This window comes from Cheilinus undulatus, linkage group 11 (assembly GCF_018320785.1).
Source record: "Cheilinus undulatus linkage group 11, ASM1832078v1, whole genome shotgun sequence".
NCBI classification, from domain to species: Eukaryota; Metazoa; Chordata; class Actinopteri; order Labriformes; family Labridae; genus Cheilinus; species Cheilinus undulatus.
This window is the reverse complement of record NC_054875.1, coordinates 50,544,887-50,568,902: the sequence shown is the minus strand read 5'-3', so window position 1 is coordinate 50,568,902 and position 24,016 is coordinate 50,544,887. Positions and strand designations below refer to the sequence as shown.

General features: G+C 44.5%; 1 protein-coding gene across 1 annotated transcript in view; it reads left to right on the top strand.

The window, feature by feature from the left end:
- The first annotated feature begins 858 nt into the window (after positions 1 to 858).
- Positions 859 to 24,016, top strand: part of xkr7 (XK, Kell blood group complex subunit-related family, member 7) — a 123,921-nt gene continuing 100,763 nt past the window's right edge. The window contains exon 1 of the mRNA XM_041799941.1: positions 859 to 1,466. Within this exon, the coding sequence (XP_041655875.1) occupies positions 859 to 1,466 (608 nt within the window). The remainder of the gene's footprint in view (positions 1,467 to 24,016) is intronic.

Here is a 24,016-nt window from a genome sequence, read left to right as displayed (position 1 = left end):
TATTTTGGGGGTCCCAGGTCTCTGGCACCTTTATTTTGGGGGTCCCCGGTCTCTGGCACCTTTATTTTGGGGGTCCCTGGTCTCTGGTACCTTTGTTTTGGGGGTCCCCGGTCTCTGGCACCTTTATTTTGGGGGTCCCCGGTCTCTGGCACCTTTATTTTGGGGGTCCCCGGTCTCTGGCACCTTTATTTTGGGGGTCCCCGGTCTCTGGCACCTTTATTTTGGGGGTCCCCAGTCTCTGGCACCTTTATTTTGGGGGTCGTGGCCTGAAAAGGTTGAGGACCCCAGTTTTAACCCAGAGGCGTAAATATCCTGTAGCTGCAGCTCTCCTCTGGTGTCGGGCTCTCTGTGAATGATTACTCTCAGTCGGGTCTGTTTGCACGGGGCCTCCTACCTCCTAAAGCCGCCCCTGGTCCTTAAATGCCTCGTGCTTTTGGCCTCATCTGTAAATGAACTGACAGAAATGTAAAAGGAGACAGATTTTCAGAAATAGTCCTGAATTCACTCCGGCGCCGTCATGTGCAGCAGGGAGCTGCTGCTGCTGCAGAGCCAGGCTCGTGCATCTGATAGATTTAACGATGAGGATGGAGAATGAAAGCCTGCAGGTCATCACTGTCTGCAGAGGAGAGCGTTTGCACGCTGAATGTCCTGCAAACATCGCGCTGATGCCATGGTGTTAAACGCGCTCTTAGTAATGATGCCTCACAATTAATTGGCTGATGATGAGGCTAGTTATGATGTAATCTCTCTCCCTCTCTCTCTCCTGCACACAGCCAGCCCCCTCCCTCCTCCATCCCCTCTCTCTCTCTCTCCGTATCTCCACCTCTTTCTCTGTCTTTCTCTCCTATCCTAACCAACATGGCCGCTAAGTCGGATGGAGCAGCGGTGTCTGTGGAAGATGACAACACGCCCAGGAGCCTCTCGGAGCCGGGGATCCCCGCCGCCCGGTCCCGCTGCACCGCTGCTGGCGGGAAGCCCTACACCCTGCTGGACTGCTGCTGGGTGCTCTGCGCCCTACTCGTCTTCTTCTCCGACGGCGCGACAGACCTGTGGCTGGCCGCCGACTACTACCTGAGAGGTGACTACTGGTGGTTCGGCTTGACCCTCGTCTTCGTCGTGGTGCCCTCCGCCGTGGTCCAGGTTCTGAGTTTCAGGTGGTTCGTGTACGACTACACGGAGCTGAGCGGCGGGGACGGAGCGTCGAGCGGCAGCGGGACCGGCGCGGCTGCGGCAGGCGCGGCAGGCGGAGCGGCCACGCTCGACGACAACAGTTTAAGCACCAAGGACAGCGAACAGCGCGGTGGGAGCGCGGCGGCGCTGAACGCTGCCAATGCTACCCCGGTTTACACGTCCTCTACTCCGCCAGCGACGGTGGGGAGAGTCGGGGCTCCGCCGAGGTGCTGCACCATGTGCATGTGGGTCTTTCAAACCGTGCTCCACGTCCTGCAGCTCGGCCAAGTGTGGAGGTAGGACCGCTGATCTGAACGACAAGGATGCATGCGTGAGTGTGCGCGCGTGTGTGTGTGTGTGTGTGTGGGAGCGCGTGTCTGCTCTCGTGCTGGTGATTGTTTAACATGTGCGCGGTGCACATGTGAGCAGGAGAACGTGAGCGATGCCTCTGTGTGTACGGACGCGCTCACTACGTGTCTGCGTGTGCGCGCCTCCGTGCTCGTGCACGTGCACGCATGTGCGCCCATCACCCCAAAATATTACCTTTCTCTTTCAGCCTTCACCTCAGCAGGGTTTACTCTTCATCCTCAGCAGGGTTTACTCTTCATCCTCAGCAGGGTTTACTCTTCATCCTCAGCTAGGTTTACTCTTCATCCTCAGCAGGGTTTACTCTTCATCCTCAGCTAGGTTTACTCTTCATCCTCAGCAGGGTTTACTCTTCATCCTCAGCTAGGTTTACTCTTCATCCTCAGCAGGGTTTACTCTTCATCCTCAGCTAGGTTTACTCTTCATCTTCAGCAGGGTTTACTCTTCATCCTCAGCTAGGTTTACTCTTCATCCTCAGCAGGGTTTACTCTTCATCCTCAGCAAGGTTTACTCTTCATCCTCAGCTAGGTTTACTCTTCATCTTCAGCAGGGTTTACTCTTCATCCTCAGCTAGGTTTACTCTTCATCCTCAGCAGGGTTTACTCTTCATCCTCAGCAGGGTTTACTCTTCATCCTCAGCTAGGTTTACTCTTCATCCTCAGCAGGGTTTACTCTTCATCCTCAGCAGGGTTTACTCTTCATCCTCAGCTAGGTTTACTCTTCATCCTCAGCAGGGTTTACTCTTCATCCTCAGCTAGGTTTACTCTTCATCTTCAGCAGGGTTTACTCTTCATCCTCAGCAGGGTTTACTCTTCATCCTCAGCAGGGTTTACTCTTCATCCTCAGCTAGGTTTACTCTTCATCCTCAGCAGGGTTTACTCTTCATCCTCAGCTAGGTTTACTCTTCATCTTCAGCAGGGTTTACTCTTCATCCTCAGCAGGGTTTACTCTTCATCCTCAGCAGGGTTTACTCTTCATCCTCAGCAGGGTTTACTCTTCATCTTCAGCAGGGTTTACTCTTCATCCTCAGCAGGGTTTACTCTTCATCCTCAGCAGGGTTTACTCTTCATCTTCAGCAGGGTTTACTCTTCATCCTCAGCTAGGTTTACTCTTCATCCTCAGCAGGGTTTACTCTTCATCCTCAGCAGGGTTTACTCTTCATCCTCAGCTAGGTTTACTCTTCATCCTCAGCAGGGTTTACTCTTTATCTTCAGTAGGGTTTACTCTTCATCCTCAGCAGGGTTTACTCTTCATCCTCAGCAGGGTTTACTCTTTATCTTCAGTAGGGTTTACTCTTCATCCTCAGTAGGGTTTACTCTTCATCCTCAGCAGGGTTTACTCTTCATCTTCAGTAGGGTTTACTCTTCATCTTCAGCTAGGTTTACTCTTCATCCTCAGCAGGGTTTACTCTTTATCTTCAGTAGGGTTTACTCTTCATCCTCAGCAGGGTTTACTCTTCATCTTCAGTAGGGTTTACTCTTCATCTTCAGCTAGGTTTACTCTTCATCCTCAGCAGGGTTTACTCTTTATCTTCAGTAGGGTTTACTCTTCATCCTCAGCAGGGTTTACTCTTCATCCTCAGTAGGGTTTACTCTTCATCCTCAGCAGGGTTTACTCTTCATCCTCAGCAGGGTTTACTCTTCATCCTCAGTAGGGTTTACTCTTCATCCTCAGCAGGGTTTACTCTTCATCCTCAGTAGGGTTTACTCTTCATCTTCAGCTAGGTTTACTCTTCATCCTCAGTAGGGTTTACTCTTCATCTTCAGCTAGGTTTACTCTTCATCCTCAGTAGGGTTTACTCTTCATCCTCAGCTAGGTTTACTCTTCATCCTCAGCAGGGTTTACTCTTCATCCTCAGTAGGGTTTACTCTTCATCCTCAGTAGGGTTTACTCTTCATCCTCAGCTAGGTTTACTCTTCATCCTCAGCTAGGTTTACTCTTCATCCTCAGCTAGGTTTACTCTTCATCCTCAGCAGGGTTTACTCTTCATCTTCAGCAGGGTTTACTCTTCATCCTCAGCTAGGTTTACTCTTCATCTTCAGCAGGGTTTACTCTTCATCCTCAGCTAGGTTTACTCTTCATCTTCAGCAGGGTTTACTCTTCATCCTCAGCAGGGTTTACTCTTCATCCTCAGCTAGGTTTACTCTTCATCTTCAGCAGGGTTTACTCTTCATCCTCAGCAGGGTTTACTCTTCATCCTCAGCAGGGTTTACTCTTCATCCTCAGCTAGGTTTACTCTTCATCCTCAGCTAGGTTTACTCTTCATCCTCAGCAGGGTTTACTCTTCATCCTCAGCAGGGTTTACTCTTCATCCTCAGCAGGGTTTACTCTTCATCCTCAGCAGGGTTTACTCTTCATCCTCAGCAGGGTTTACTCTTCATCCTCAGCTAGGTTTACTCTTCATCCTCAGCAGGGTTTACTCTTCATCCTCAGCTAGGTTTACTCTTCATCCTCAGCAGGGTTTACTCTTCATCTTCAGCAGGGTTTACTCTTCATCCTCAGCTAGGTTTACTCTTCATCCTCAGCAGGGTTTACTCTTCATCCTCAGCTAGGTTTACTCTTCATCCTCAGCAGGGTTTACTCTTCATCCTCAGCAGGGTTTACTCTTCATCTTCAGCAGGGTTTACTCTTCATCCTCAGCTAGGTTTACTCTTCATCCTCAGCAGGGTTTACTCTTCATCCTCAGTAGGGTTTACTCTTCATCCTCAGCTAGGTTTACTCTTCATCCTCAGCAGGGTTTACTCTTCATCCTCAGTAGGGTTTACTCTTCATCCTCAGCTAGGTTTACTCTTCATCCTCAGCTAGGTTTACTCTTCATCCTCAGCAGGGTTTACTCTTCATCCTCAGCAGGGTTTACTCTTCATCCTCAGCTAGGTTTACATTTCATCCTCAGCAGGGTTTACTCTTCATCCTCAGCTAGGTTTACTCTTCATCCTCAGCTAGGTTTACTCTTCATCCTCAGCAGGGTTTACTCTTCTTCCTCAGCAGGGTTTACTCTTCATCCTCAGTAGGGTTTACTCCTCATCCTCAGCAGGGTTTACTCTTCATCCTCAGCAGGGTTTACTCTTCTTCCTCAGCAGGGTTTACTCTTCTTCCTCAGCTAGGTTTACTCTTCATCCTCAGCAGGGTTTACTCTTCATCCTCAGCAGGGTTTACTCTTCATCCTCAGCAGGGTTTACTCTTCATCCTCAGTAGGGTTTACTCTTCATCCTCAGCTAGGTTTACTCTTCATCCTCAGCAGGGTTTACTCTTCATCCTCAGCTAGGTTTACTCTTCATCCTCAGCAGGGTTTACTCTTCATCCTCAGCTAGGTTTACTCTTCATCTTCAGCAGGGTTTACTCTTCATCCTCAGCAGGGTTTACTCTTCATCCTCAGCAGGGTTTACTCTTCATCCTCAGCTAGGTTTACTCTTCATCCTCAGCAGGGTTTACTCTTCATCCTCAGCTAGGTTTACTCTTCATCTTCAGCAGGGTTTACTCTTCATCCTCAGCAGGGTTTACTCTTCATCCTCAGCAGGGTTTACTCTTCATCCTCAGCAGGGTTTACTCTTCATCCTCAGCAGGGTTTACTCTTCATCTTCAGCAGGGTTTACTCTTCATCCTCAGCAGGGTTTACTCTTCATCCTCAGCAGGGTTTACTCTTCATCCTCAGCAGGGTTTACTCTTCATCCTCAGCAGGGTTTACTCTTCATCCTCAGCAGGGTTTACTCTTCATCTTCAGCAGGGTTTACTCTTCATCCTCAGCTAGGTTTACTCTTCATCCTCAGCAGGGTTTACTCTTCATCCTCAGCAGGGTTTACTCTTCATCCTCAGCTAGGTTTACTCTTCATCCTCAGCAGGGTTTACTCTTCATCCTCAGCTAGGTTTACTCTTCATCCTCAGCTAGGTTTACTCTTCATCCTCAGCAGGGTTTACTCTTCATCCTCAGCTAGGTTTACTCTTCATCCTCAGCAGGGTTTACTCTTCATCTTCAGCAGGGTTTACTCTTCATCCTCAGCTAGGTTTACTCTTCATCCTCAGCAGGGTTTACTCTTCATCCTCAGCAGGGTTTACTCTTCATCCTCAGCTAGGTTTACTCTTCATCCTCAGCAGGGTTTACTCTTCATCCTCAGTAGGGTTTACTCTTCATCCTCAGCTAGGTTTACTCTTCATCCTCAGCAGGGTTTACTCTTCATCCTCAGCTAGGTTTACTCTTCATCCTCAGCAGGGTTTACTCTTTATCTTCAGCTAGGTTTACTCTTCATCCTCAGCAGGGTTTACTCTTCATCTTCAGCTAGGTTTACTCTTCATCCTCAGTAGGGTTTACTCTTCATCCTCAGCAGGGTTTACTCTTCATCTTCAGCTAGGTTTACTCTTCATCCTCAGTAGGGTTTACTCTTCATCTTCAGCTAGGTTTACTCTTCATCCTCAGTAGGGTTTACTCTTCATCTTCAGCTAGGTTTACTCTTCATCCTCAGTAGGGTTTACTCTTCATCTTCAGCTAGGTTTACTCTTCATCTTCAGCAGGGTTTACTCTTCATCCTCAGCTAGGTTTACTCTTCATCCTCAGCAGGGTTTACTCTTCATCCTCAGCTAGGTTTACTCTTCATCCTCAGCAGGGTTTACTCTTCATCCTCAGCTAGGTTTACTCTTCATCTTCAGCAGGGTTTACTCTTCATCTTCAGCAGGGTTTACTCTTCATCCTCAGCTAGGTTTACTCTTCATCTTCAGCAGGGTTTACTCTTCATCCTCAGCTAGGTTTACTCTTCATCTTCAGCAGGGTTTACTCTTCATCCTCAGCTAGGTTTACTCTTCATCCTCAGTAGGGTTTACTCTTCATCCTCAGCTAGGTTTACTCTTCATCCTCAGCAGGGTTTACTCTTCATCCTCAGCAGGGTTTACTCTTCATCTTCAGCAGGGTTTACTCTTCATCCTCAGCAGGGTTTACTCTTCATCCTCAGCTAGGTTTACTCTTCATCCTCAGCAGGGTTTACTCTTCTTCCTCAGCAGGGTTTACTCTTCATCCTCAGTAGGGTTTACTCTTCATCCTCAGCTAGGTTTACTCTTCATCCTCAGCAGGGTTTACTCTTCATCCTCAGCAGGGTTTACTCTTCATCTTCAGCAGGGTTTACTCTTCATCCTCAGCTAGGTTTACTCTTCATCCTCAGCAGGGTTTACTCTTCATCCTCAGCAGGGTTTACTCTTCATCCTCAGCAGGGTTTACTCTTCATCCTCAGCAGGGTTTACTCTTCATCTTCAGCAGGGTTTACTCTTCATCCTCAGCAGGGTTTACTCTTCATCCTCAGCTAGGTTTACTCTTCATCCTCAGCAGGGTTTACTCTTCATCCTCAGCAGGGTTTACTCTTCATCTTCAGCAGGGTTTACTCTTCATCCTCAGCTAGGTTTACTCTTCATCCTCAGCAGGGTTTACTCTTCATCCTCAGCTAGGTTTACTCTTCATCCTCAGCAGGGTTTACTCTTCATCCTCAGTAGGGTTTACTCTTCATCCTCAGCAGGGTTTACTCTTCATCCTCAGTAGGGTTTACTCTTCATCCTCAGCTAGGTTTACTCTTCATCCTCAGCTAGGTTTACTCTTCATCCTCAGCTAGGTTTACTCTTCTTCCTCAGCAGGGTTTACTCTTCCTCCTCAATAGGGTTTACTCTTCTTCCTCAGCAGGGTTTACTCTTCATCCTCAGCAGGGTTTACTCTTCATCCTCAGCTAGGTTTACTCTTCATCCTCAGCTAGGTTTACTCTTCATCCTCAGCAAGGTTTACTCTTCTTCCTCAGCAGGGTTTACTCTTCATCCTCAGTAGGGTTTACTCCTCATCCTCAGCAGGGTTTACTCTTCATCCTCAGCAGGGTTTACTCTTCTTCCTCAGCAGGGTTTACTCTTCATCCTCAGCTAGGTTTACTCTTCATCCTCAGCAGGGTTTACTCTTCATCCTCAGCTAGGTTTACTCTTCATCCTCAGCAGGGTTTACTCTTCATCCTCAGCAGGGTTTACTCTTCATCCTCAGTAGGGTTTACTCTTCATCCTCAGCTAGGTTTACTCTTCTTCCTCAGCAGGGTTTACTCTTCATCCTCAGCAGGGTTTACTCTTCATCCTCAGCAGTGTTTACTCTTCATCCTCAGCTAGGTTTACTCTTCATCCTCAGCAGGGTTTACTCTTCATCCTCAGCAGTGTTAACTCTTCATCCTCAGCAGGATTTACTCTTCATCTTCAGCAGGGTTTACTCTTCATCCTCAGCAGTGTTTACTCTTCTTCCTCAGCTAGTTTACTCTTCATCCTCAGCAGGGTTTACTCTTCATCTTCAGCAGGGTTTACTCTTCATCCTCGGCAGGGGCGTCTAATGAGGGAGACACAGTTAGGGTTCTAGGAGGTCCTGAGATGGGGGGCCCTCAAAATAACAGTCTTGAGTGTCTTTTTTCACCTAGAGGGGTGACGTTTTTAAACTGTACCTTAAACTTCACAGTTTTTTATGTTTTCTTATCATCTAGAGCTGAAAAGTCACATTCAGACTTTTTATTTCTAAGTCAAACCAAAGACTTGAAGTGAGGTCATAGTCATTCTTCCTTTAATGACAGCTGAATATTTAATCTGACATCAGGGCTAAAAAGAGGATTAGGTTCTCATATTCCAGGTGAGGCTAGAATGTCTATTACACTTTAAAGTTTTGCAGAAATACCTTCATGGTCTGCAGAATTCTGAAGTCTGTGATGCAGGTGAAAGATCCTGGTTAGTGAAGAGATTTGATCTCACAGAGAGCATCAGAAACGGCTCAGTACTTCTAAGGTCATAAAGGTGTCTGTAGTTTAAAGGTTATTTTTACTGTTTAATCCAAACTAAACAGACTTTTAAGCTGTTTGTTGTTGAGCTCTAGCTGGGACTGAGGTGTTGACATTTTGTTGGAAGCAGATCTAAATCACCTCCATGTTTTAATTTCAGGCGTGTTAGAGCACAGCCATAACGCCAACATGCTACTAAAATAAGTTTCTGTTGTTCAGAGGCTCCTCTGAGCTTTAGAGGAACAGAGAAATCAGAGCTGAAGTGGTGTTTGAGTTCTTGCACTAAAATGTTGATAATAAACTAGAAAAGCACTCAGAGAGCGCAGACCTCCGCCATTAGCCCTTTCTCCCAATAGTAGAGAATCCTTTAAAAAATCTTCAGTATGACCCAAACTTTGGGATGGGAGTAAATTCACTCATCTAATTTGCATATTCTGACATCACCAGGCTGTGTGTTTTCTCCCATGGCTTCTACCACGTCTACCTCTGCAGTGTTTGTCATTCCTGATCTCCATCGCTATTCGTGGTGTCTTGAATTCCCCCCAAGATACCCCCACCACGTCCCCATGTGCCCCCCACCATGGCATTCGCCGATTACTCCCTCCCCGATGGAGTGGAAACACAGTGAGGCAAAACATTGACTTCGCTATGTGTGGACTGTCATGGTGGAAGCATTGCCTGCTGGTGCCAACAGATGCACTGACAGTCTCACCCATGGTCTCACTGGACGACTGGTAGTCATGGCAGAGGGTGAATATTCCTCTATTCCTCCCAGCATTGTGAGTATTCTCGCTACAGTTCACTGTCTTTCTCTCTGTTACGCTCCGACTCGTCTCCTCAACCAGGCGTGCGTCTTTCAAATTCTATAAACTCCAAAACTTTGAATAGAAACAAACCCAAAAATGCCGCTGGGATTGAAGTTACTCATGTCTGCCATCTCCTGGTGTAAAGTGGTAACAGCGCAGACCTCCGCCATTAGTCTTATCTCCCAATAGTACAGAATCCTTAAAAACATTCCTGGATCCAGACAGTGATCCAGATCGCTACCAAAATCTAATTAGTTCTTCCTTATGCCATTTCTGACATTTCCTGAAAATTTCCTGAAAATCCATCAGTGACTTTTTGAGTTATGTTGCTAACAAACAAACAAACAAACCCACCCGATCACATGACCTCCTTGGCGGAGGGAATTATCAGCAGAAATGTTGATCTCTGCCAACACTGATATCAGGCTGATAAAAGCCATGCATCCCTGAAGTAGCTAATGGAGTTAAACCAGAGAAGCAGCAGTGAACACAGCCGTCATCACTGCTACTGCTAAGTTAAACAATAATCATGTTATTCCTGTCAGGTTCTTCACAATGAAAGGTTGCAGTTCTTATTTTTTTAAATGCTTTTATTGTGAAGGCCCACATCATACCGCCACCTGCTGTTTCAGACTGAGTAAATACACAAGTGGGCCTGGGCACAGATCGATGTTGCTAGTGTGAAAGCAAGCTGGGGGGAGGGGGAGGGGGAGGAATTGCGCCGCGGCACGGTTCGAAACAACTGGGCCTAATGTGAAAGCGCCCTAAACCTCCTTGATGTTGTAATATGACCATAAATAATACCACTACAGCAAAGGGGAGAGAAATACTTTGATTTACATTTTAAGCCATGTCACCCAGCCCTATGCTGTTATGATGCACCACTAGAAGCTGCTGTTCTGTTGCTGTACTTCGTTCATGTTTTGTGCTGCTTACTTGTTGTCAGTGTGATGTATTCTCTGCCTTCCTCGACCCCGTACTTCCCCTCCTCTCTGTCCTGTTGCGGCCCCACTAGAGACCAGACTTGATGCTCGGTTCTGGCCCCAGAAGCTTTCCTCTTATTTAAAATGGGAAGACAACTGTGCTCCATACGGTGGATTTTCTAAGAAAAGCTTTAATAGTGACCTCCTCTGTGAGTAGATAAACAGGAAGTCCAGTCTGCTTTGAGTGATGAGGAGGATGACTGTCCTGCAGCAGCAGCCAGTGTTAGTGTCTGCATGTCACTCATAGAAGCTTCTGGAGTCTTCCAGCCCAAAACCTCTGAATGCAGGTTTAATGTGAAGCACAGGGCTGCACCTCGGACATGGCCTCAGCTCTTCCTGTCCCTTCTCATTAACACAGACTAGTGTGCATTTCATCAGTTTCATCCCTGCTGATCTATTTTTAGCTCCTTATCTCCTCGTCTTTGTCATCAACCAGGTCATTGACGAACATTTTTGGTCATATTTTTGCAGATAAAAACTGGTTTCCTTCTACAGCAGTTTTGGCAAACACATGAACCCTCTGAATGAGCCTGTGTCCCTCTGCTCCTCTGTGATTGGCTGCAGGAGCCCCACCATGCAGCCTGTGTGAGCGTGATGGTCCCAACAGGCTGACAGGAGCACCATCAGGGCTCTGAGCTTCAGACCTCTCCTCCTCTAGTCCATTTTCTCATCACCAAGCTGAATCTCTCTCCCTCACGCTGAGAGGAGTTTTGGATGAGGGTGGAAGTGGGACAGATGAAATGTAGAATGAGAGAGACCATATTTAAAGGAGCTGTTCAGCTGAAATATGATGTCATTTCCTGCTGTCCTGAGCTTTGAGCGGTCCTCTAGAAGGGTTAGTCTGATTCCTGCAGAGACATGGTAGCTATCTCTGAGACGACGAGGTGACTTTAGAACGACACCTCTCCAAAAATGGATCAGCTATCAAACGCTGTGGTGCAAAATTAACACTGAAATCTACACATCATCAGACTGTCAGTTCATTCTGGAATCACATGTGCAGAATACAGTAGAGGCAGGAAAGGCTGCAGGCGTCAGATCACAGAAAACGACCTGAGCCATGAAGGAACTGAAGAGAGACGTGCTTAGTCGAGTTTATCATGATCTGGAGAGAACGGCGTTTAGCCTCACTGGGGCTGATGTGAGGTCGACTCTGTCTGAGCATGAGCACTTTAAAGAAGACAGAAATAAACCAGGGATCAATATTTAGTACGTTTACATGCATGCTTAAAGAAATCTAACCATAGAGGTGCTGGAATGAAAGAAAAAAGAATTTTATTTTTGCTTTAACCCTGGTGCCCTCAAATTTACTACCCTCTGGACACCTTCGAGGCAGAAATGTACACGTACAAAAAAATACTACCGTTAAATCAGCAGACATCAATATTTTTTTCTACTTTTTTTTTTTTTCATAAATCTCTTTAACAACTTCAGACCTGCTCAAAACTACCAAACATTCAATAATTTTCAAGATTTCAACCCTTTAAATGCCAGTTTGATTATTTGAAATATTTTATTTTTTGATAAAAAACAGAAAAAGTGAATTATTTTCCATATAATAAAGAGTATAAAGATGGGGCTTTGGTGCTGATAAGAGTCTTGGATGGGTCAAAGATTAGCAGCAAAACTGATCTGATTGCATTAATATTTTTTCAGAAATACCCTCTGAAAAACCAGGTTTTTTAATCTCACTGTCACTGCAGTATAAAATCATGCATTCTTTAATGTCAGCATTTCAATGTGAAGAAGTCTAGTGAAATTTGACATTTTTACCGTATTCCACCAGATTCAACCGTTTACTCATTGTAGCACCATGCACCACATTCTTCTGTTTCTGCCCGTTATATTATGGAGAGTTTTGTGTGAGTTTAAAGGGTTAAAATTCTGAGAATTATTGAATGTTTGGTAGTTTTGAGCAGGTCTGAAGTTGTTGAAGAGATTTATGAAAAAAAGTAGAAAAAAATCTTGATGTATGCTGATTTAATGGCAGTTTTTTGTACGTGTACATTTTAGCCTGAAGGTGTCCAGAGGGTAGAAAATTCACTGAGAGAGTCTGAATGACATTTAAGAGGAAAACATGTTGGATTTAAAAAATTCAACTAGAAAGAAATGTTCCTGTAAAAAAAATTCATGCCACAAGCTGTAAAACCGACAAAATGATCACAAATTATTAAAAAAAAAAAAGAAAAATAAAAAGTTGAGAAAAATGGCCAAAAATGCCCGAGGAGGGCAGAAGGGTTTAATTTGTAGTTTTTCCTGTTTGTTATCAGATGTCAGACATTCGACCATATTTGGCATGAGGGGGAAGTTCCTACCGTTTTCGTGGTTTCCAATAGGGGTGCTACTATAACAATTATTAAAATCTTAAAATGAAGAAAAATAGAAATGCATAAAATCAAAGTTGTTGCTCATTATTGACCTATCCAAGTCTGTGATAACCTCCTGCAAGGATATCTGGTTTGCATGTAGAATATGAAAAATATTTCATGTTTTGTGTCTTTTAACCTACAAATATCAGGGAGTTTTACACTTAAACTGGCATTTGAAAGGTTAAATTCCTAAAATTTAATAATTATTAAATATTTATGATCAGGTCTGATGCTGCTGAAGAAATGAATGCAAAAAAAGTTATAAAAAAATATGAAGGGAAATGATTTTTATTGTTATTTATGCATCCTGGCCACAGTCCCCCTCAGTGTTCTTTCCACCATCTGAGGGTCTGAGGATGGAGATCATTAAATGAAAGCACTTCATGCCACTCATTGAGGTGATTTCCTGCAGAGCCAGCAGAAACTCTGACGTCTGAAACATTTCTACTTCTATATTTTCAGTATTCTTCCCCCGTTGCAATCCACCTGCAACAACATGCAATCTTTCATCACATCTGAACCAGAAACTAACAATCTACATAAAGTGTTTACACAGCAGAGATGCTGCTCAGAATATCAACACCAGCCCCTCCTGCAACAGCCAGGAAACTCGATGAGCTGACACCTGAGTGACGGCGGAGCGGCCTGTCAGTCCGAGACGGCGGCGGGCTGTGACGCACGGCAGGAAAGAAAAAACAGACAAAAAGAGGTGGAAAAAAAAGGAAATCTGAGTGGATCTTTTGAGGCCGCAGACTGTAACGGGGGAGACCTGTGACTGAACGAGTCAGAGTTACATCGCCCACGAGTCTTAGGAAACAAAATCCACCAATCTGAGGTCGGATGTTCTGACACGGCAGTCTCATGTGGTCGCTTTCAAAAAGAGCGCACAGCCAGAGAAGAGCCCAGAACCAGATCCTCTGCAGCTCCTGACAGCAGGAATGAACAGCAGCATTTCTGTGGAATCGTTGTTTTCAGGACCGGTCGCTTTAGGACGTTTCTCTGTCTGTTCTTTGTTGGGTTGATCGAAGTCGTTGAAGGAAGGCTGTGTTTCTGTCAGAAGTTATATTCCACCTTAAAGAAAAGTTTGTCTGGATGAGGCCTGGAGCTGAACTCTCTCTAGTTTCCTTAAAATCTACGACCCAAACTCCACAAAGGTTGGGTCGCTGTGTAAAAAGTCCATAAATCCCTGATACTCAGATCTCTAAACACATATTTATTCACACGAGAACAGAAACAACATGTCAGAGACTTTTAACATTTGATGAAAAATATTAGCTCATTTTGTATTTGATGGCAGCAACACATCTCAAAAAAGTAGGGACGGGGCCATGTTTACCATTGTGCAGACCAGGGGTTTCCAAAGTGTGTGAGAGTGAGCCTCCCCTAAATGAATTTGTTCATTTGGTGGACCCCCACCCACAAAAATGATTCACATTTATAAAAAGAATTAAACAACAACACTTCAAACATGTATGTCTAATCTTTAAACATTTTAACATTCATATATTTTGGATATTTTGGTTTGTAAATGTTCTTAAACATCTGCCTCTCCCTCTTATTCAGTTAGAATGCCATTAAAAACCCCTTTTTCATATTTTTTGGCCATTTTACAACTTAGTTTTGCTTCTTTTTCCCCATTTTTTTCCACTTTTATCCTCATTTTGCCCTTTTTCACCTTTTTGCCCATTGAAGCTACCTTTCATCGTTAAATATCCTTTTATTTCCAAAATTTTTGCCTGTTTTTTCGAAGCCTTTTTGCCACTTTTTCCCAAGTAAAGCCATTTTATCCCATTTTTTTGCCTTTTTTTGCCACTTTATGTCCATTTAAGCAACCTTTTGCCATTACATTCCACTTTTTTCCTCTTTTTTTGCCCATTTTTGCCACTCTTGACTGCTTTTTGCCCATTTAAGTCACTTTCCACTCATTTCTTTGTCACTTCTCACTCATTTCTGCTACTTTCTGACCATTTTTCCACTTTTTCTCCCCATTTTCACCCATTTTTTGCTGCTTTTTGACCATTTTTGCCACCTTTAACCTCTTTTTATTGCTACTTCCAGCTGTTTTTGCCTCTTCTTTCTTCTTAGATTGTGGCTCTTGCAAAGGTATTTTCAACCATGTGGCTCTTTGGCTGAGTAACACTGCTCTATAGCATAGTCCCTATAGTAACTATAAGTTTATCCATTTAGCTCCATACACAGCAGAGGTTAGCAAAGCAAATCACCTTTTTTCAGGTTTATGGTTCCACGCCTCCCCTGAAGCTCTGTGGCGCCCCCCAGGGGAGGCCAGCCTCACACTTTGAAAACCACTGCTCTACTGGATCCTCTAAGCTACATGTAGCCATGGAGCTACATGTAGCTACATGTAGTAGTGTGAATGTCTCACTTACCCATCATGCACTGCCCTGTTTATATTTGGATAAATGAGGCTCTGGTTGTATTTGTAACACACTGTAATTTTTAATTCAGTGAGTAAAAAACTCCACCCCTCCTCCTGAGGAATTCCTCAGCCAGTCTAACATCCCGCTCCGAGCCAGCAGCCGACCTCTGACCTCTCTGTGAAGGCACAAGAAGAAAGGAAAACACATTTTTAACACCGGCTAATTCCAAAATAGAGCATGTGGGAATTGAGAGCAGAATAATTACATGCAGACGGGGTAATGAACTGCTTTAATGAACAACAATAAGATGCTGAGAGCCTGAGAATGAGAATGAGTTGGTTTTAATGGGATAGTTGCTGCCGGGAGAGTTGGACGCCGCAACTCAGATCAGAGTCTGACTCCAGTTTTACATTTTAAATTTATGCAGCACATGTGGAAATGAGTCAGGAGTCACACCTGCACCTGTGATCACATGTGATCTGCTCATTAATGGCGTCATGTTTCATGTGAACCACATGATTAGCTCAGCGCTTCTGCAGAATGGCAGCTGAATGTGGAATACATTTTAATGTCAGAGCTGGAATATGTTAGCACATGTCTGCTGTCAGTCAGCTGAGGGTAGCAGCACTGCAGCAGAGAGGAAGAGGAGGAAGAGCTGCAGCTCAGATGATCCTGTGCTTCCTTCTGATCAATATCAGTGATTAAAGATGCAGAGTTCATAACGCTGCATGTGTGAAGAGTGTTGTATTTAAGATGATTAACCTCGGTGGCTTTTAAAGAACAGAGTGAATTATTCCTCTTCTCACTGTTAATGCTGCACAGTTTAACCAACAACTGAAATCACATGATTTAGGACTAAAATATCCAAACTCCAAATGTAGAGCACATTTTTCAGTCTACTTACCCATAATGCAGTGCTGGATGGTCCAATCTATAATTTCATTTCATCCATGCTGAAAACATCAGCTGAGCTAAATTTAGAGATGAAATGAAGCATGCTCAGTGTTCTCCTGCAGTTATTTTCAGAAAAGCATCAGGAATGTTTCAGTAATTGAGCAGAATGTGAGCAGAGCTGATGGAGCTGCACGTCTAGATCAACACTGGTGTCAATGAGACGGCTCTTTAGTTAATATCATGGCTAATGCATCATCCTCGGGCGTCTCATCTATAAATAAGTCTGATATCTTTCTCTGGCACATCCAGCTGATTACACACTCCCTCTGACATCTGCAGAAATCTGATTTTATTACGTTTGCATGAGGTAGCGATAACCGTACGCACTTTAGTCTGAGCTCACTGTGCAAAGACGAACAGGAACTTAATCCACTTTTGACCCTTTTATGTTCGAGAACGATTTAAACCAGTGGTTCTCAACTGGTGGGTCGGGGCCCAAATGTGGGCTGCGGACCTCCTTCCGATGTCAGCCTGTTAGAGAGAACTGTGGCAAAGGTCTCTGATCTATGGAAGCCATCAGCGAGCATGCACTCGTGTTTTTAACTTCATGCTGCTGTGATATCAGGTCACTTTTAGTTGTTTGTTCCAGATCTTGACATATTTGTCCCAGTATCTAAGACAGTGGTTCTCAACCTTGGGGTTGGGACCCCATTTGGGGTCGCAAGACTCTGAGAGCGGGCCTTTAAGAAACTAAGAATATTTTTTAAATTGCACTGCTGCCACTTCACTCCAAGTTTTATGAAATGTCAATCCTTTTTTATCACTTTTTGACACCAATTTTAACACATTTTTGCCACTTAAAACCCATTTGTGTCAATTTTAAACCCTTTCCACCACTTTTTTTTCTGCCACTTTTTGCCTCTGCTAAACCAATTCTTGCCACTTTCTGCCTGTTGTTGCCTCTATCAACCCTTCTCACACCTCTTGTTGCTCATTTGAACCACAGTTATCCCATTTTTGTCAGTTTACATCAATTTTCCATCCCAGTCCACTGAATTTTTTGGACTTTAAAGCCATTTTGGTCACTTTTTAATCCCCTTTTACCACTTTTTGTGCCCATTTTTGCCAATTTAATCATTTTTTATTATTTTTTGCCACTTTTAACCCATTTATGTTCTTTAAAAAATCAATTTCAACACCTTCTACTACTTTATGCTATTATTAACTTATTCAAGCAATTTTTTTACCCATTTTAAATGTTTTTAACAAAAGTTATTTTCATTTTAAGAGCGCTGTTTACTACACAAATATGTAGACAGAGATATTTGTGTCTTCGATAAGAGTGGTTATTATTTAGGTCAGATATAAAACACGGTTTTCACAGCTGAACATCACAATGGACCATGGTTTTGCTGACCTCCATGGCCCCCAGTTTGGCTGGGTCCCAGAAACCTTCCCCATTTATCCCTCCTGATGGGCGGCCTTGTCTCCACATGACTGTTCCAGAATGTTCATAGCTGTGTTCAACCACCTCCAGGTCCAGAGGGGGTCCCTGGTCTCTGGCACCTTGAATTTTGGGGGTCGTGGGCTGAAAAGGTTGAGAACCCCTGACCTAAGATACTGAAGCTGCTGATGATCAGACATTCTGGGAAAATAGATGCAAGACAACAAAATCCTCTCCTGCAGAAAAAAGTCTGCACACCTGTCAGCTTTTGATGGATGACTTTGTTTTATCCTTGCAGATCTTTTTCTCAAAGCTTCAGACTGATAGGCTTGTTCCCAGTCAGAGAATGCCTGGGCCAATCACAGTCATTTGAAGAGAAAGAGGCGGAGTAACAGGTGTAGTTTGGAGTCTCTCCAATCCTGTAAACCAGGGGTTCTCAACCTTTTTAGCTGGCAACCCCCAAAATAAAGGTGCCAGAGACCGGGGACCCCCACTGGACCTGGAGGTGGTTGAACACAGCTGGGCACGGGGGGGAAAAAGGGGGAGGTCTCTGGGACCCAGCCACACTGGGGTCCCATGGAGGTCAGGAAACACCATGGTCCATTGTGAAGTTAAACTGTGAAAACCATATTTTAAATTTGACCTGAATAATAACCACTCTTATGAAAGAGACAAATATCTTTATTTATTTATTTGTGTAGTGAATAACCATCTTTATATGAAAATAACTTTTGTTAAAAACATAATTAAAATGGGTTAAAAATAGCTAACATTGGTTAATAATAGCAAAAAATGGTGGAAAAGGTGTTAAAATTAGATTTCTAAAGAATATATTTGGGTTAAAGTGGCAACAACAGGCACAAAAAGTGGTAAGAGAGGATTAAAGAGTAGCTGAAATGGTTTTTAAGTGCAAAAAAGAGGTGTAAAAAGTGACTGAAAGAGGCAATAATGGGTCAACAGAGTCAACATAAGGCAGAGAGTGGCAAGAACTGGTTCAGAGTTGGCAGAAACAGGCAGAAAAAAAGTGATGGAAAAGGTTTAAAATGGATTTTAGTGGCAAAAATGTTCTAAAATTGACAAAATTGATGTTAAAAAATGATGAAATAGGGTTGACATTTGGTAAAATTGGTGTAAAGTGGCAACAGTGTTATTTGAAAAATATTCTTCAGTTTTTTTAAGGCGTCTGGTGACCCCCTAGAGTGTTTCACGACCCCCAATGGGGTCCCGACCCCAAGGTTGAGAACCACCTCTATAATAATGGCGGTCGGTGAAGAGATGAGTGTGTCTGCAGCTAAAGCAGCAGTCTGATCAGACGTGGACATTTCTGTATTTAGGGAAGCGTAAAGAACCAGACTGAAGGGGTTTCTTGGTGTAAAAGATGTTGTTGCTCTCCTCCAGACCGGCTTTAGTTTTTCATCAAAGTTATTTGAGCGGTTAAAAACCTGAGGAAACTTGGATCTTGATTTTCTGAAGGAGGTGGTTGATCCTGAGGTTAGACCCATTAAAGGCTTGAAGTATTCAGATTTCATCCAAATGTACCTTCAGTGTGTTTCTGTTTGTGTAGATTAGATGTGATTTGAGTCGTCGGCAGAGTTAAATCTTTCAAAGAGGACCCGCTGGTTCAGTAGAGTTCATCTTAAAAATAAATAAATAAATAAAAGCATTAAAGGTGTCGACAATGAAACCCTGCACAGGGAGGGTAGAAGCCCCTAAAGCCTCATGAGGACGCCTCCCCTATAAAACAAGAGTTCCTAAAGGCAGCAGTGCAGTTTAGATTAAAACACGCAGGTGTAGAGAACTCTAATTCCCATATTCGCCGGCTGTGTGAGTAATAATGATAATAATAATAACAATAATAATGATAATAATAATAATAATAATAATAATAATAATAAACCCTGAAACATTCCTGCTGGACCTGACAGGTGGTTCAACCTTCAGTTCACAGTCAGCAGCAGACAGCAGAGATCATTCTTTACAGTAAAACATAAAGTTTATACCTCAGTCTCTCTAAAATCACAGACCCTTCTGTACAGCTGTGAGGACCCATAATGCACTGCAGCGTAGAGACAGGTAGAGTTTTGAATCAAGGTCGTCTCACCTTCTCTCTGGAGTGGAGACGCTCGCTCTGATATCTTTTTCTCAATCTGCATTTAAATCCACAGCTGAAAGCAGCAAGGTCACACCTCTTCATCTGAGGGCTGTTGAAAGGCATGCTGGGAGTTGTAGGAAACCTCAGATGATGCAAATGAGAGATGTAGTGAAATAAATGCTTAATCCTGGCTGTTCTTTCTGCTGCAGGTGAACTTGACTTAGGCGTATTTGATTCCTTTACTGGAGAGAGGACAGAGGATAGAAACTGGGGAGAGGAGGTGGGCAAGGACAGGAAGGAAAGGAGCCAAAGGCTGGATCTGAACCAAGCCTGCTCAGACCACAACAGCTTCCACAGACTAAACCGCCAGACCACGTGGCTCCATTTGTACAGACTTTTTCTTTGTTTATTTAAATGAATTTGCCCAGAAAATCCTCACTGAGATAAAGACTCAGCAGCATCCTCTACAGGACAGGCAGCAGCACATTTAACAACGTCAGGGACATGAAACACAAAACAACTACAAACATGGATCCACCGTCCAGGAGCACACAGCAGAAAGTCATCAGTCAAAACATTAAACCAAAAGATATTTAGAGAGACAAAGACTCAAGAATCAATAGATTCTGGAGCAGATTCCAGGCTGCAGGAGCAGCAGCTCTGAAAGTCCTGTTCCCATTTCCAGGCTCAGTATGGGCTCAAATCACATCACATTAGAAAGAGGTAGATTTAGTAGAATAGCTGTAGGAACAAGAATATTTCAGACATTTCATCCTCCATTAGTTAATTAAGGCCCACCTGATCATACAGGAGACAATGACGAGGTCCACCTATTCCAGAATGGCTGCATGTTGGGCTGATGACCTGTTACAGACAGTCTGTTACAGACATGCAGTCTGTTACAGACATGCAGACATCCTGTCACAGACATACAGACATCCTGTCACAGACATACAGACGTCCTGTTACAGACATACAGACGTCCTGTTACAGACATACAGACGTCCTGTCACAGACATGCAGACATCCTGTCACAGACATACAGACGTCCTGTCACAGACATACAGACGTCCTGTTACAGACATACAGACATCCTGTCACAGACATACAGACATCCTGTCACAGACATACAGACATCCTGTTACAGACGTGCAGACGTCCTGTTACAGACGTGCAGACGTCCTGTTACAGACATACAGACGTCCTGTTACAGACATACAGACATCCTGTTACAGACGTGCAGACGTCCTGTTACAGACATACAGACGTCCTGTTACAGACATACAGACATCCTGTTACAGACATACAGACGTCCTGTTACAGACATACAGACATCCTGTTACAGACATACAGACGTCCTGTCACAGACATACAGACATCCTGTTACAGACATACAGACGTCCTGTTATAGACATACAGACATCCTGTTACAGACATACAGACATCCTGTTACAGACGTGCAGATGTCCTGTTACAGACGTGCAGACGTCCTGTTACAGACGTGCAGACGTCCTGTTACAGACAAACAGATGTCCTGTTACAGACATACAGACATCCTGTCACAGACATACAGACGTCCTGTCACAGACATACAGACGTCCTGTTACAGACGTGCAGACGTCCTGTTACAGACATACAGACATCCTGTCACAGACATACAGACATCCTGTCACAGACATACAGACGTCCTGTCACAGACATACAGACATCCTGTCACAGACATACAGACGTCCTGTCACAGACATACAGACATCCTGTTACAGACGTGCAGACGTCCTGTTACAGACATACAGACGTCCTGTTACAGACATACAGACATCCTGTTACAGACATACAGACGTCCTATATAGACATACAGACATCCTGTTACAGACATACAGACGTCCTGTCACAGACATACAGACATCCTGTTACAGACGTGCAGACGTCCTGTTACAGACGTGCAGACGTCCTGTTACAGACATGCAGACGTCCTGTCACAGACATACAGACATCCTGTCACAGACATACAGACGTCCTGTCACAGACATACAGACGTCCTGTTACAGACATACAGACGTCCTGTCACAGACATACAGACGTCCTGTTACAGACATACAGACGTCCTGTCACAGACATACAGACGTCCTGTTACAGACATACAGACATCCTGTTACAGACATACAGACATCCTGTTACAGACGTGCAGACGTCCTGTTACAGACATGCAGACGTCCTGTTACAGACATGCAGACGTCCTGTTACAGACATACAGACGGTCTGTTACAGACACACAGATGTCCTGTTACAGACAAACAGACGTCCTGTTACAAACACACAGACGTCCTGTTACAGACATGCAGACGGTCTGTTACAGACATGCAGTCTGTTACAGACATGCAGACATCCTGTCACAGACATACAGACATCCTGTCACAGACATACAGACGTCCTGTTACAGACATACAGACGTCCTGTTACAGACATACAGACGTCCTGTCACAGACATGCAGACATCCTGTCACAGACATACAGACGTCCTGTCACAGACATACAGACGTCCTGTTACAGACATACAGACATCCTGTCACAGACATACAGACATCCTGTCACAGACATACAGACATCCTGTTACAGACGTGCAGACGTCCTGTTACAGACGTGCAGACGTCCTGTTACAGACATACAGACGTCCTGTTACAGACATACAGACATCCTGTTACAGACGTGCAGACGTCCTGTTACAGACATACAGACGTCCTGTTACAGACATACAGACATCCTGTTACAGACATACAGACGTCCTGTTATAGACATACAGATATCCTGTTACAGACATACAGACGTCCTGTCACAGACATACAGACATCCTGTTACAGACATACAGACGTCCTGTTACAGACATACAGACATCCTGTTACAGACATACAGACATCCTGTCACAGACATACAGACGTCCTGTTACAGACGTGCAGACGTCCTGTTACAGACATGCAGACGGTCTGTTACAGACACACAGATGTCCTGTTACAGACAAACAGACGTCCTGTTACAGACAAACAGACGTCCTGTCACAGACATACAGACGTCCTGTTACAGACGTGCAGACGTCCTGTTACAGACATACAGACATCCTGTCACAGACATACAGACGTCCTGTTACAGACATACAGACGTCCTGTCACAGACATACAGACATCCTGTCACAGACATACAGACGTCCTGTCACAGACATACAGACATCCTGTTACAGACGTGCAGACGTCCTGTTACAGACATACAGACGTCCTGTTACAGACATACAGACATCCTGTTACAGACATACAGACGTCCTGTTACAGACATACAGACATCCTGTTACAGACATACAGACATCCTGTCACAGACATACAGACATCCTGTTACAGACGTGCAGACGTCCTGTTACAGACATGCAGACGTCCTGTTACAGACATGCAGACGTCCTGTCACAGACATACAGACATCCTGTCACAGACATACAGACGTCCTGTCACAGACATACAGACGTCCTGTTACAGACATACAGACGTCCTGTCACAGACATGCAGACGCCTGTCACAGACATACAGACATCCTGTCACAGACATACAGACGTCCTGTCACAGACATACAGACGTCCTGTTACAGACATACAGACGTCCTGTTACAGACATGCAGACGCCTGTCACAGACATACAGACATCCTGTCACAGACATACAGACGTCCTGTCACAGACATACAGACATCCTGTTACAGACGTGCAGACGTCCTGTTACAGACATGCAGACGTCCTGTTACAGACATGCAGACGGTCTGTTACAAACACACAGACGTCCTGTTACAGACATGCAGACGGTCTGTTACAGACATACAGACGTCCTGTTACAGACATACAGACGTCCTGTTACAGACATACAGACGTCCTGTTACAGACATGCAGACATCCTGTCACAGACATACAGACGTCCTGTTACAGACATACAGACGTCCTGTTACAGACATACAGACATCCTGTCACAGCCATACAGACATCCTGTTACAGACATACAGACGGTCTGTTACAGACACACAGATGTCCTGTTACAGACAAACAGACGTCCTGTTACAGACATACAGACGTCCTGTTACAGACATACAGACATCCTGTTACAGACGTGCAGACGTCCTGTTACAGACATACAGACGTCCTGTTACAGACAAACAGACGTCCTGTTACAGACAAACAGACGTCCTGTTACAGACATACAGACGTCCTGTTACAGACAAACAGACGTCCTGTTACAGACAAACAGACGTCCTGTTACAGACAAACAGACGTCCTGTTACAGACAAACAGACGTCCTGTTACAGACATACAGACGTCCTGTTACAGACATACAGACATCCTGTCACAGACATACAGACATCCTGTTACAGACGTGCAGACGTCCTGTTACAGACATGCAGACGGTCTGTTACAGACACACAGACGTCCTGTTACAGACAAACAGATGTCCTGTTACAGACATACAGACGTCCTGTCACAGACAAACAGACGTCCTGTTACAGACAAACAGACGTCCTGTTACAGACACACAGATGTCCTGTTACAGCAGACGTACGGCCTGTTCCTGCAGACAGACCAGCAGAGTGTCAGCTTCACTCCCAGCTGCATGGAGGTCAGCGGTCGGCCAGCATAGCAGTTTTCAGGACAATCCGATTGGCTCCTGTGTGTGCCAGACCAGATCAATCAATCCCAGAGAGAGCTAATTGAATTGGTTCCAAATG